At 46.7% G+C, this 13,259-nt stretch overlaps 1 protein-coding gene across 1 annotated transcript in view; it reads right to left on the bottom strand.

Moving 5' to 3' along the window:
* Positions 1-1,995: 1,995 nt before the first annotated feature.
* ZNRF3 (zinc and ring finger 3) overlaps positions 1,996-13,259 on the bottom strand; it is a 219,651-nt gene continuing 208,387 nt past the window's right edge. Inside the window, exons 6-9 of the mRNA XM_075898926.2 lie at positions 10,504-10,671; positions 9,335-9,437; positions 5,885-7,627; positions 1,996-5,019 (exon numbers count right to left, since the gene is read on the bottom strand). Of these exons, the coding sequence (XP_075755041.2) occupies positions 4,976-5,019; positions 5,885-7,627; positions 9,335-9,437; positions 10,504-10,671 (2,058 nt within the window). The 3' untranslated portion in view covers positions 1,996-4,975. The remainder of the gene's footprint in view (positions 5,020-5,884; positions 7,628-9,334; positions 9,438-10,503; positions 10,672-13,259) is intronic.

Below are 13,259 nucleotides of genomic sequence, written 5' to 3'. Positions count from 1 at the left end.
GGGTTGGTTCTGCCTTGGGCAGGGTGCTGGACTTGACTCCTGAGGTCTCTTCCAGCTCTGTGATTCTATGATAGTTGGCAGATTTCCTTACCAAAGAGCAAGCAACAAGTGCCCGTGCCATTTGAGATTTAGTATTAGTAAGCAGTAAGAACATCTTCAATGAACTTGTTATAGAGGACAACCTTGATTCCTGTGATCTTGAGTTAATTCAATTTAACCTAACTACAGCTAAATCAACTAAACAAAAATAAGTCTGCAACTAGGGTCCTTTTGTTCAAAAGGGAAAATTCTAATAATTTTCAGGAATTAGTTAAGGAAGTGGACTGGCCTAAAGACCTCAAGAATCTGAATGTGGAAGAGATTTGGAACTTCTTTAAACCCACGTTCCAGAAATTATCTAGAGCCTAAACAACCAGGAGTCCTGTGGCACCTTAAAGACTAACACATTTATTTGGGCACAAGCTTTTGTGGGCTGGACCTAAGGCTACCCCTCAAACTTGTCACCATGTAAGGCTACCCCTTTGAAACTTATCTTGAGCTTGCATCCCAAGCAAAGGGGGATAGAGGACTCTCATAAGTAAGCACTGCAGATCGAACAAGCTGAATAAGCATCAGGAGCAGGTCGTTATGAAAAATCAGAGAGCAAATGATTAATGGTTCTGCAAGAAAAGTTACTAACTTTTTGAGGTCAGAAAGCACAGGGATAAAGTGAGAACTTCCAGGTAGAGCTCAGAGCAGTTCTTTTTTGCAAAAGAAATTAAAACCAACAGAACAAGGTTCTTTAGCCATATAAATAAAAAGAAAAAAAAGTAATCAGACCACAAAGTACTGGGGGCATGGTGGAGATTATGAAAATTGAGGCATGGCTCAATATTTGACCAAATGCTTTGCCTCATTTTTTGAAGAGCTAGGCCAATAGGTCAGTGACAGCATGGTTAATGGGAACAGAGCTACAACAGCAGAAACTGGCTTCCAACTCAGATGCAGAACACTCACTTCAGCTATTATTTTTAGTTTTGAAATTACTGCAGTTTTCAGTATGCAGGCAGTCCCCGGGTTACGTACAAGATAGGGACTGTAGGTTTGTTCTTAAGTTGAATTTGTATGTAAGTCGGAACTGGTACATATTGTAGGGGAAACTCTAGCCAAACATTTCTCCAGTGCTCAGTTTTATTCTCCCACACCTCACTTCCCTCAGTCCTTTATTCTCAAGCTGAGGTGTCTGCTGAGAAAAGCCGCTCCACGTCTCCCTGGTCTGCTGGGGGGGGGGGGGGGGGGCCTAGCTTCGCGTCTCCCTGGTCTGCTGGGGGGAAAAGCAGCTAGTGCGGGGTTGCCTCACCCCATTTGTAAGTAGGGATCCGATGTAAGTTGGATCCATGTAACCCGGGGACTGCCTGTACTGTTCTATTATAAGCTGGCTTTATAACTGTATGTGCCAGAGCTAAAACTATCTACTGTAGCATACACAAAAATATGCCAGGCACTGAGAGTAAAGGTAGAGTGACTGTTCTTGCTTCAAAGGGCTTATTTATAAATCTAATGCCAACCAAGGCACATGAATAGGTGCACCAAACAGTGATTGAGGGTTAGATGGAGGAAAGTTGAAAAGACTGCTTTTATTTTACCTAGTCATATCCACATCCCAGTGATCCAATTAAAATAGTTGTTATTCACTTACAATAATTCATAGGTGTTATAATTGGGTTAGGGTTCTGGCTACTCATATGAAAAGTGAGTCTAAAAAAGCATTTTTGTTAGGAGAGTTTTGTGGAGGATAGAGAGTTTGGAAAGAGGCATTTACACTCCCTTCTACTGAGAAACATGCTTCTAGGAGTAATACTCCAAACCAATCTCCATATGGGTCAAGTAGAACTTTTCAAAAAAGGCCTGTGCAAACTTAGTTTATTTTAAAGTATTTCACTTGCAGGCTCTAGGATTGTCTTTAGAGGTACAATGCTGAACTAGCTTGACAAAACACCAGAACAACTTTCAAAACATACTTGATAAAACTGTATTTTGCTTTTTGTTTTGTTTTTTAAACAGACTTTTGTACACTTTGTTACAAAACTGTAGAGAACTATGACGTGCTTTAATCATTTTTGGTCGGCAAATATTGTAAAATCTTTGTGTGCAATTATCATGTATTTACATGGCCTCATGTTAGTGATTTTCAATGATTATTCCAATAAGGTCACACACTCTCAACATAAGACATGGCTTAAGATAAATATATTAGTAAATAAATATTCTGAGAACATTTTTCCATAAATGAAATGTGCTGCTATACATATACAGAATATACACAAATTGTTTCCTAGCCTTTAAAACAGTAAAAAATGGTAATGGAGAAAGAGCCCTTTGACTATATTATTACAAATCTTTACAGTAAAGTTTATACAAAACCATTTTAAGTGCTACAGAATAAATTTTAATTAAACATTTTAAATAGTGCCTCCTGAGCCCAACACATGAACAACATTTGATATAAGCAATAGAAAGGCATTTTTGTTTTAAAACAGTATCACAGCTAAGCAGCCTGTGTGTAATTGCAGACACATTTGCCCCTGTGGGCTTTCAGCAGGAAAAATGAGCAAATGCAGGCCGTAACAAGATAAAAAATGGGAGTGGCTGAGAACATGTCTCTACAAAATGGCTTGCAAGAGGACATGTCATAACTGGTTGGCATTTCCAGGTCTTTTGAGAGAGACCATGTGAATGGGAATACATAAACCAAGACATTCATCATCCACTTTGCACTGTACCTCAGTCTGCTACTTACAATGTGCGAAGTATCAATGGCCAAGATGTGGTGCTTCTCAGGACACCCAAGATGTGCATCTACCATATCCTGACCACACCTCTTCTAGTGCATTTCTTGGGGGGAGGGGAGGAAAGGGGAGGAGGAAGGTGAGTGAATTCAAAGTGGAAAATTTGATAAAAACTCATATCTTCATTTCCACAAACACGCCATAAGCCACTGGTACTCAGAGAAGCTATTGCTTGGTTTCTGCATCTTTGTACATACACGTATGTGTAGTAATGGTTTTTCATTTTATAGCACAGCTCCTGTGAAGATTCACCCAGTCTTTGAAAAGCTACACTGAAGGTCACTCATTTAGAGACCACGGGGGGGGGGGGGGGGGGGGGGTTCCCTTACACATATTTATCCTTTCTAGTGTTCTTTGGGACCCCATAGAGTATTGGAAGCGAAATGCAAAATTCCAAATTATTTTTAATTATTTAAGCTCTGGTTCTTTTTTCATTCATCTAGGACATCCAGCAAGACTGATTAGAATCTTTTTCCTGGCTCTCATGATTAGTCTAATTCTGGTCCCACAGAGGGCAATAGTTCAGTAAAAATAAACTTCACATTTTTATTTTCCATGCAATGAAAACATTTCTAACCAGACTGTACAAGACCTACATTGTGGGTCCCTTTAAGAGCATCCACACTGTGTGAGGACACCAACAGACAGGAAGATGCATTCCGTGTCCTTGGGTCATGGCACGACAGCTATGGCTCTTTATTTAGAAGCCACAGTTCCACAGGAAAGAACTGATGTGCATTTTCTCATGGGAACAAAACTCCCCCACTGTGCTCTTTGGACTCAAGGCATGAAGAAAGCCAAGACTGGATGGGTCCAAGACACTTGTAAGCTGGTGTGGTCTATGGCAGCTATGTCAAAGTCTCTTTTCTGATAGAGACAAGGGCTAACGCAAGTTTGCTCCAGGCACTATCCCCCACACATGTATGGTGTGCTGGTTGATGGAAAGCCCTAAGCCAATTACCCACATGCGTCTCCAAGGAATCAACCCAGTTACCCCCATGCAAGCATTTCCCCAACTGACCAAAACAAGACACTATGCAAGCAACATGTCACTGCAGGTGCTCGTTTCTCTTGCTGTGGTGCTGCCTCTCACCTGGGCTTGCAAACCCCTGAGGAACTGCAGTAGGAAGGCTGGAAGTTCCTGTGGGAAGCTGCTATCCTCCCCTCAGCCTTTCTATATCACTTATTCCCTATTGCTCCTCAGGCCAGAAGGTACAAGAGGTCCTAGAATTCCACATGGGCTCCCATGGACACACCAGCAGGAAAGCAGGCCTTGTCTGCAGATCTCTAGAAGTGTGAGAAATGGGCAAACCTGCATCTCTGTCCCAACCTTCCACCTATCCAGTCAAGAATCTGAAGCCTGCTTCCTACTGAGCTTTGCCAAACAGAAGGACAGGGCAGCATGCAAGGGCTGCTTCCACATTTGTATCCACTTCGACTAATTCTGACTCAGGGTGCTGACTTGTTTTCTAAGGCAGGTATAGCCCAGAGCTCAAAGGCTTTCTCTCGCTTCAGGAGAGATCGGCATCTCTATGTTCTGTGGCTTGTGTAATGCAGCAGTGTTACCTGCCAGCAAGAACTGGCAACATGGTTTTTAAAAAATAGACATTTAAAGAATCGTATTGTCACTAGTACAGAAGTGGCCCTAGAGCAGGGCTGGCCAACCCATGGCTCTTCCCCCCTTAAACTGTGGCTTGCAAAGTCACCTCTGCACCCCTAAAAACTGGCTGCCTGATCCCCAGTTCCCTGGGCTCACTGTCTGGCACGGTGAAGCAAAATGATGCCGAGAAAATGGCGCCGGCCGATGTGAGTCTGATGTGGCAAAAAGTCACCCAGAATTTTGTTTAAAGGGGCAGTGTCCTTTTCCCCCTGCCCCCCAACCAAACGCAGCTGGGATTTTCCCAACTATTGTGGCTGTTTGCCTTTAATGGGTTGGCCATCCCTGCCCTAGAGCTCAGAGCTGCTCCTTATGGACTGAAGGAGGCATGAAGCTGGCAAAGAATGGAGGGGAAGCTCCATTCAGCTGGACTGGGTGTAGGGGCTTCTCTACATTACCACTTTTGTGTGTTTGTCAAAGCTACTAAAGTCTGAAAGAAAGTTCAGCAAAATTTGAAGTCTTCATGAAAAGCTCCCCAGTCTTGTGAGATCTAGTTGCCCATTTGGCTGCTTTCCAGCGGGTAAGATCCAGACCCTGAAGGGATAAAAAAAACAATGTTTAGACCTAATTCAGGCACATCCAAGAAAGAGACCTGGGGAGGAGTCTCCCCCCACGCTTGCTGCAAGTAAAGGAGAAGGAGAAGCCCAAGTGATGATTCTCCCTCTGCCACTAATTGCTCTGTGACCAGCCCAGACTCACTGCTGAGCAGCATTCCATGCAAGCTGAGCACTTGGGCAGCCACCCAGCAGAGATTCAGGTGCTGCCTTGCTGACTAGCACAGTGCCCACAGCTGCACACAGCAGACAGCGTGTGTTTCTAGTGGTGGTGCACATCTGCATATTCCTCAGTGCACATAACAAAATTTATTCTGCCCAAGGATGGAAAAACTTAGAGGGAACCTTGTTTCTGAGGCATCGCAGAGGCCTGCATCTCCCTCCCCTTCCATGCTTCTCCTCCAAGGCTATGCCAGACTTTCCAGCATTCCTTTTCATCCTCCTTGGCGGCACCAGTCTCCTCACCTACCCTACACATGGCACTTCAGACTTTTCTGCTCTGGCTAGTTTCCTGAGTCTCCCATAGCTTCTAAAGACATGGATGTGGTGGGATCCGTAGTGTATATTAGGTACCAGCAGCCACTTGTGTTTTCACCCCCGGTGTCTAAGCCACCCTGAACATGGCTAGATGGCCCATTAACACCCCCACCCATGGAAGGAGCAAAGGGGGCCCTTCTCTGAGGAGAGGCTAATGTAGGCAGTTTTTGTAAAAAGGTAGATGACAACCTGGAGCAGCCCCCACTCTGCATGGCATGAGCTGTAAGGGTTGTGTGCAGCCCATCTCTGGGAACATGCATGCAGCTGGCACATGCTCTGAGATGAGAAAAGACAAGACTGACTCTTACCTGCAGCCCTTGCGGTTGCTGCTGCCACCTGGGAGCGCGGGGCAGGGCTGTGAAAGAGCATCCTTGTGCCTTCCTTCCGAGAGCAGCTCTGGTGTAGGAAGGACACTGCTCGGTAGCAGGCCTCCCGCTCCCCCTGTAGCTCTTCCAGGCCTTGGCAGGGTAGATGAGCATCCATGTCCAGCGCCCTGTCCCAGGAGCTACAGCCACCAGGGGTCCCTTGGCGCTCTGGCGGCAGAACTAGTGTGCAGTCTCTGTCCTCAGGAATGATGGGGATGCGCTGACCCGTGTCATGCACCCCATGATAGCAGCTTGGCAAGGCCTCCTCAGGAAGTGCGTACTGTACACTGACGGCATAGTCCTCTGAGTAGCAGCCATCACCTCCACTGCTCCCCACACCACCACAAGCAACCTGCTTCTCTTCATAGAAGCAGCAGGGCAAGCCCTCATATTTCACCCCATCTGTCCTATGCAAGCGGTCTGAGCTAACACTGTACAGGCCTGGGGAGCTACCCAGCTGCTGCTCTGTGCTCGGGCCACACCCGCCCCAAAGCGGGGAGCCCAAGAAGAGAGCGCCACAGTCTGTTGTCCCACTCCTGGGCTCCAGAGCAGCATGCTGGAGCTCAAAGCAGCAAGCACATGCTTGCTCCATCAGAGGCCCTGCAGCTTCTGGACCTTTCCAGTTCCTTTTAACATCCAAGGCAGCCCTGGGAGTCCCCTCAAGGCCTCTCTCTGAGGTAGTGCCATTTGAATCCCTGTGATCCAGGGAGGAGCTGCTGCTGTAGTTCATCTCCATGCTGCAGGTAGAAAGTTGATCCCCTGAGGAAGAAGCTGGCACAGGCCGACAGTCAGCACCCACCAGGGCATGCCCATGTGCCAGAGGCTCGTCCTGCTGGGGGCCCTCCAGGAGCAGAATCGCCCTTGGGCTTGTGCCACCAGCATCACCCCCACAGCAGGGGCTCTTGCTGCGGTAAATATAAGGGTCATAGTCACTGCTGAGAGAACTACGGAAGGTGGAGCAGCTCCCATAGACCCCCTGGTTGCTGACCTCTGTACAGTCAACCATGGAATCACTGGAGGAGCAGTGGCACTGCCCAGAACTGCTGCTGCTACTGTCACTGCCTGGGCAGTCAGCCAAGTAACCACTGCACACAGAGCGGTGACCATGATAGCAGCCGAAGCTGGAGGTGCTGCCACTCTCGGCGTGGGAGGAGGGCACAACATGCACCACAGGAGGGAAGAGCAGGCCGCCAGCAGGCTGGAAGGCACGGGAAGGACCCTTGGAGGCGATGCCAGCCGGAGGCTGTCCATCTTGCTCTGGGTAGCTAAGGCCTTGGAAGTAGTAATGCTGGTACATGGTCTCATACTGAGAAAAACAAGCTGCTTTGGAGAAGTGTCGTCCATTGAATTTGGCCCTTCGGAAGGCCTGAGCTGGAGAGCATGCTCTGTGCTCCAGGCCACAGCGATGAGTGTTCAAGGCATGATCCAAGTGAACAGGCTGGTAGCTTTGTATGTAAGCAGGGGACTGCACCGGGTACAGGCTCTGCTCACCATGCCGGTCCACTGTCAGCACCGTGATGGGATTTCCATGGGGGTCCATGCTAGTCTGGGTGGGATACGCAGTTATCTGGTTGGTCCTGTGCACTCGGCCAGGATAATGAACTGGCAGAATCACCCTCTGCTGCGGGCTGTGCACTGGGTTGGTGGATTCCAAACATACTGGGCCTGGGTTTCCCTTCTTTTGTTCTGGATGGAGAGAAAAGAAAACCATGTCCTGGAGGTGCAGCCACTCTGCTGAGGGTTTCAGTCAGCTGCAGTCTGCAGCAGAGACGTGACACACCTCCACACACCTGCCCAGAAGTTCTTCATAACCCCTGAATCTATTGGTCAAGGGGGAAAGTGCAGTGACTTTAGCCTAAGCAGAGATGCTTCCTGCTCAGCATTCCCAGCCCTCTGGCTTAGGAACATGATCTCTGCTCCACTTCCCCATTTTTCTAACAAATTACTTAAAATGTCAAATGCTGTAAATCAGTGAAGAAGCCACATTCCCTGCTGTTGCACAGAGGAAGCTAGAAATTTCACAGTTCCTTCCCACACACCAGCTGCTTCTAATTCATTTGCTTTTCTTGATATTGACCCATAAAAGCACCGTGAATGTGGGTGAAATTTATTTGTGCTTCTCTTCTACACAGGCTGATAGATGCTGCCCTCTGGTGGGCACATGCCCAGGACACGTGCTATGGATGGAATGTCTTCTGGCTGGTTTAGGACATTGGGTCACTTCAAGAAACTTCCTTAACTGACCTCTATTAGCAGGGTCGACAAATAATGCAATCTACTTGCCACAGGCGAGTAGATTGCAACCCAGAAAAGCCGGGTTCGGGCGATCTGCACACGTGCAGATCGCTGGACAGCACGGCTGGCAAGCAGGGCTCGCCGCAGTTTGGCGACCCCTGTCTATTAGGGATGTTAGACAGCATGCAACTGAATAGTTGTGTAACTGTGTTACACAACTATTCAATAGTCTCCTGGGGGCCAGTGTGCTTCCAGCCCCATTCCTGGGGAACCACCTGCGACCCCACACTGCTGCCTCTCTATCAGAGGCAGCATTGTGGAGTGGCAGCAGCCCCTGTCCACAGGAAGTGCAAGCGCCCCGCAGACAGGGACTGGTGCCAGGGACCAGCCTCTGTGGGCCCAGGCTTGCTGAAGACAGAGGCTGCTCCATGGGATGCCAGAGCAGCCTCTGTCTGCAAGGAGCTCTGTCTCTCCCTACGAACAGAGGTGGCTTCCCTCCCTTGCCCCACCCACCCCTGATAAGGGCAGCAGCGTGCAGTGGAGGAGGGCACAAAGCAGGTAGTGCTGCAGGACTGGTACTGGGATAACTGGCTTTTAACCCAGCTCCCCCAGCACCAGGTACTGCCTGTCCCCCCTCATCTCATAGGAGGCAGCAAGTGTGTGTGTGTGGGGGGGGGAAGCAGCTTGCATGAGTCGATGTGCACAGGCAGATGGCTTGAAAGACGGCTTCCTGCATGTATTTGCACCTCACGACCCCCTCACCCTCTGCACTGCTTACTCTCTATCAGAGGCAGCAGTGCAGGAGTGAGGTGGGAAGGACAAGCTCCCGCCTCCTATCCTCACTGCCTCTAACGCAGCAGCAGCAACAAGCGGGAGTGGGGATGTGTGTAGTCAACAAGATTAACCAATTGGCCCAGGCTTATTGGTTAATTGTGCAGTTGTCCAGATGTTGACATCTCTAACCTCTATTACCTGCTGTCACCCTTGCAAGCAGTCCCAGGATGGTGTTACTATACAAACTGACACTCAAAGGGGTTTCCCTAGGACTATATAGAAACACACACCATTTCCCTCCATCCAGACAGCAGAGAAATCTAGGAACAGCCCTATGGGGGAGGGGGGACAGAGGAGTGTGTGCATTCCAGGGGCACAACTTACCGATAATGTTATGGCGGCAGTGGGGGCAGGTATGATGCTGCAGCAGCCAGGGATCCACACATTTCTTGTGGAATCGATGAGTGCAGGGAATCACCCGCAGCTCCTGTTGGAGAGAAAGAAGGAAGCTGACAGACTCTCCCTAGAAGGCATGAGACCTTGTAGCCCAAACCTAATTCTTCTGGCTCAGCTACAGATCAGGTCAGTTCCTAGCCCCTTGCTGGAAGAGCAGAGGAAAAGCCTCTGTTCACACATAGCTAAAGATACAGGGCTAGTGTCTCCATGCTCTGCAACCACACTGGGCTCATTTCCCCGTCACATCCTGTCGTCTCAAGCAGCTCCTCTCTCAGAAGCCTCTAGCCTGCCTTTGAGGCTCCAGCAGGACCCAAGAGTTCTAGCCAGTTTTGTACTTTGCCTGGCAGTGTTCCCAATGGCCACAGTCAGGGCATTCTTGACTTTTGTGCAGTTGCAACACAGAATCCCTGCTCCAGGTATTTTATTGTTTGATGTGTGACAGAGTATATTTCTATTTCAGAGGAGACTTTTCTTAAAAAGGGGATCATCTCCCTTTTATATTCAGCATCTTCCCTAAGATTTTAGACAGCCTCTTTCCCTTGGGCTGTACTTGGATTTATTCCCTTCCTTACTTCTTCTGATCAAAGTCATAGCAAAGTCACTGTGGCACTAACACAGATGGAGGCTGAGGGATCAGATGTCACTTTCTGCAGCTTTAAGTTTCTTCCAGAGTATTTTCACCATAAGGTGAGAAATGATTCAGTGAACCTTCCCCACATAAAGTGGTAGGGGTCAAAACGTATTTACTGGATTGTACATACACATGTAGCACATATTTGCTAATTATACATATATAAATAAAAGCAAAGGGATAATCCATCTAAATGTAGGTCTAGTTTAGCCTGATTCATCTGACTTTTGCATAACCCCTTTTTTTGGGATGAAGTGCAAGACAACATTTTAGGCTAAGTATCCAGTTATTTCACTCCTTAAAATGCTTCTGATTTGGGTACGAGGTTCCAAGGATGAAATAAGAATGTGAGATTATGACGACATAGCCAAATAGAACCAGAGTAAATACAGGAAGTTCCCAAAGTCATCTGGTGACAACTGTGCCAAAACTGGCCAGATAGATTAGTCAAACTGTTTCCTTTTACCTCCCCATCCATGTACTTCTCCAGGCAAATGGCACAGTCAGAGGTTGAACTGCTGCTGAGTGTGTCCAGAGCTCCACAGCTTCCTTCACGGTGACCCTTATTTTTCAACTTGAACTTCCTGGTTTCCATCTTTTCCAAGGCCTGCACAGCAAGCCTGTTCATGGAATTCTGCAGTAGAAACCACAGTGTAGCTGCTTGAGGGTCTGAGGCAATTGGAATAGCAGAGAAATAATGTTCCTAATAATTAACATCTAAACCATATCCCCTCTGGCTAAGATGGTTGTCAAGTCTCCTAAGCTAAGCAGATCCCATTTAGCCTTCTCCCTATGTGGGAGACACCCTGGAAATGACATGTGCTACAACATTGATTTATTTATTTTATTTATTTAAATATTTTTACCCCGCTTTTCTATTTAAAATATTCAAGGTGGCTTCAAGATGTAGTAGGGGCGGATAAACTTAACTGGGCCAAACATTTTCTGTGCAGACAGAACACAGGTCTAGCCAGTAAAAAAAACAACTAACCACAAATGACACAACCAAGCAAAACCTTCATACACATGTACCACTTAAAGAGAACTAGTTTTCCAAACTGGAAAAGAAAAAAAAGAGAAAAGATAAATTGATTGGGAAGAAACTTATAAATAGAAAAATGTAAATGACAATTGGCAATTGTTTCAGAATACAGTATTTTGCTAAATCCCCAAAACACCTACAGTTTTATAATCACTGAAGAAATCTTCTTCAATTAAAAAAGCCATTCTAACTAAGAGAAAGAGTAAAAGCAACAATACAAAATAAAAATACATATTTAGCAAATGAGGAAGCTGATAGCAGTAACTATAATATAGAATTTGATAAAGGAAGTCAAAAGTGCCAAGGAAAAATTTTTGGGTAGAAGGGTTAAAGACAGTAAGAAGGAATTTATCTGTGGCTAGAAATAGTAAAATTGTCAATTAGAAAACGCAAGTGCTCAAGACATATTTTTGTTCTGTGTTTTTTTTGGGGGGGGGGGGGGAGAGGGGGAACCAAATACCATAGAAACAGAAATGAGGTATGATGTTACAGATCATCTCTTAAGAGTCACAGACAGACACAGGCCACTTAGACCCCACAGTGTCTATTCCTTGATAAGTTGGGCTCAATTCAAAGTACATGTGCTATAATTCAGAAGATACAAGTTCATGCATCTAGGAAGACATAATGTAGGTTACATGTACGGGACAGAAAAGTGTATTCTGGAAAGCAACGAACTGAGGAGGAGTTGGGATCAAAATGGATAACCAACTGAACTGAGACCCTGTGTGATGGATGCAGAGGCTAAGAAGAATGAGGACTCAGAGCAGGAAGGAGATATGCCCTCATTATAGGGCATTAGTGAAACCATTATTGAAAACAGTGCCCAGGATCCACTCTTGAAAAACGATGTTGAAAAATTGGAAAGCTGTCAGGAAAGAGCTTCAAGAATGATCTGAGGTCTGGAAAACCTGCCTCAGACGGTAAGATAGTAAGAAGATTTGTCTGGTTGACCCAGAAAAACAAAAGGTAATACTACTGTGGTTTATAAGCACTTCCACGAGGAGAAAATTTTAGGTAGTAAAGAGCTTTTTAATCTAGCACACAAAGTCACAACAGGATCCAGTGGCTGGAAGTTGAAGCTACTGTAAAGCAAATGTATACCTTATCTCCAGCCTGAACTTAACTATCGGGGCACTAACTGCTAGAACAATGTAAGGGATGTGGTGCATTAGTGAACCAAGGTTAAATACCCTTCTAAAGGATCTGCCCTGGGCCAGCCTTGGTACAGGAATTAGTGGGCACAACTCTCATTTGCAGAGCCATGCAGCAGCGCTCACTGCTCGGTTTCCTGCTGAACCTGCAGCCTGGAAAGTGAGTGGAGGAGGTGGGCTCTGCCGGGACCACACAGCCGGTGGCTTCCCTGCCCCCATTGTGCTCTGGCTGGAGCTGGCTCAGTTCCAAGTATGGTGGAACCACACATGGTTCAGCTTGCCAAGCCATGCAGTGTGCAGCTGCCTCCCCACCGTGTGCTCCAGGTGGAACCAAGGTGTGGTGAGGCTGTCCCTGCTGGGGCAGCCTCTCCATGGCTACAGTTCCAGCTCTGGTGGCCCATACTTGTGGGTTCTGTGTGTGTCTCTCTTGGGGGGGGGGGAGGAGAGTGGAGAGTATTGTAGATGTGTGCACTTCATCTCAGCAAAACTCTTAAATGGTTTCCAGGCACTTATGCATATTTTGAACATCTCCCGCTATCGTACACACACATATTGAAGCCTGTAAGAGTCATGAATGCTTTTCATAGGTTCAGCTCACACATCCCATATGTAGACTTCTGCTGTTTATCATATAGTGCAGGGCTATTCAACACGTGGCCCACGGGCCGTGGCCCATTTGTTTGCAGGAGCCAAAACAAAAAAGTCATCACTATAATGGTCTTCTGTTGATATGCATTTTCGTAGTTAAATTCCTGAACTGCCATTGTTCATTACAAGTGCTGTCATATGGGTGGAAATCAGGTAAATATTGCATTTTATTAATATCGGCAGAATTGACTTAAATGGGGCCTGTGTGTGTATAGTCTTGCCTTAATCTTTGTATTCATGCCTGTCTTTGTTAAAGAAACTATTTGCATATATTTGCATATATATTTGCATGTATGTGCAACCACGATTAAGATGCAGCCCTTGGTATGTTGTCTGAGTATCACTGTGGCCCCTGGAACTTCCAAAGTTGAGTAGCCC

This window comes from Pelodiscus sinensis, chromosome Z (assembly GCF_052426305.1).
Source record: "Pelodiscus sinensis isolate ZL-2025 chromosome Z, ASM5242630v1, whole genome shotgun sequence".
In the NCBI taxonomy this organism is placed as follows: Eukaryota; Metazoa; Chordata; order Testudines; family Trionychidae; genus Pelodiscus; species Pelodiscus sinensis.
The sequence above is the reverse complement of the archived record's forward strand: the minus strand, read 5'-3'. Positions and strand labels throughout refer to the sequence as shown.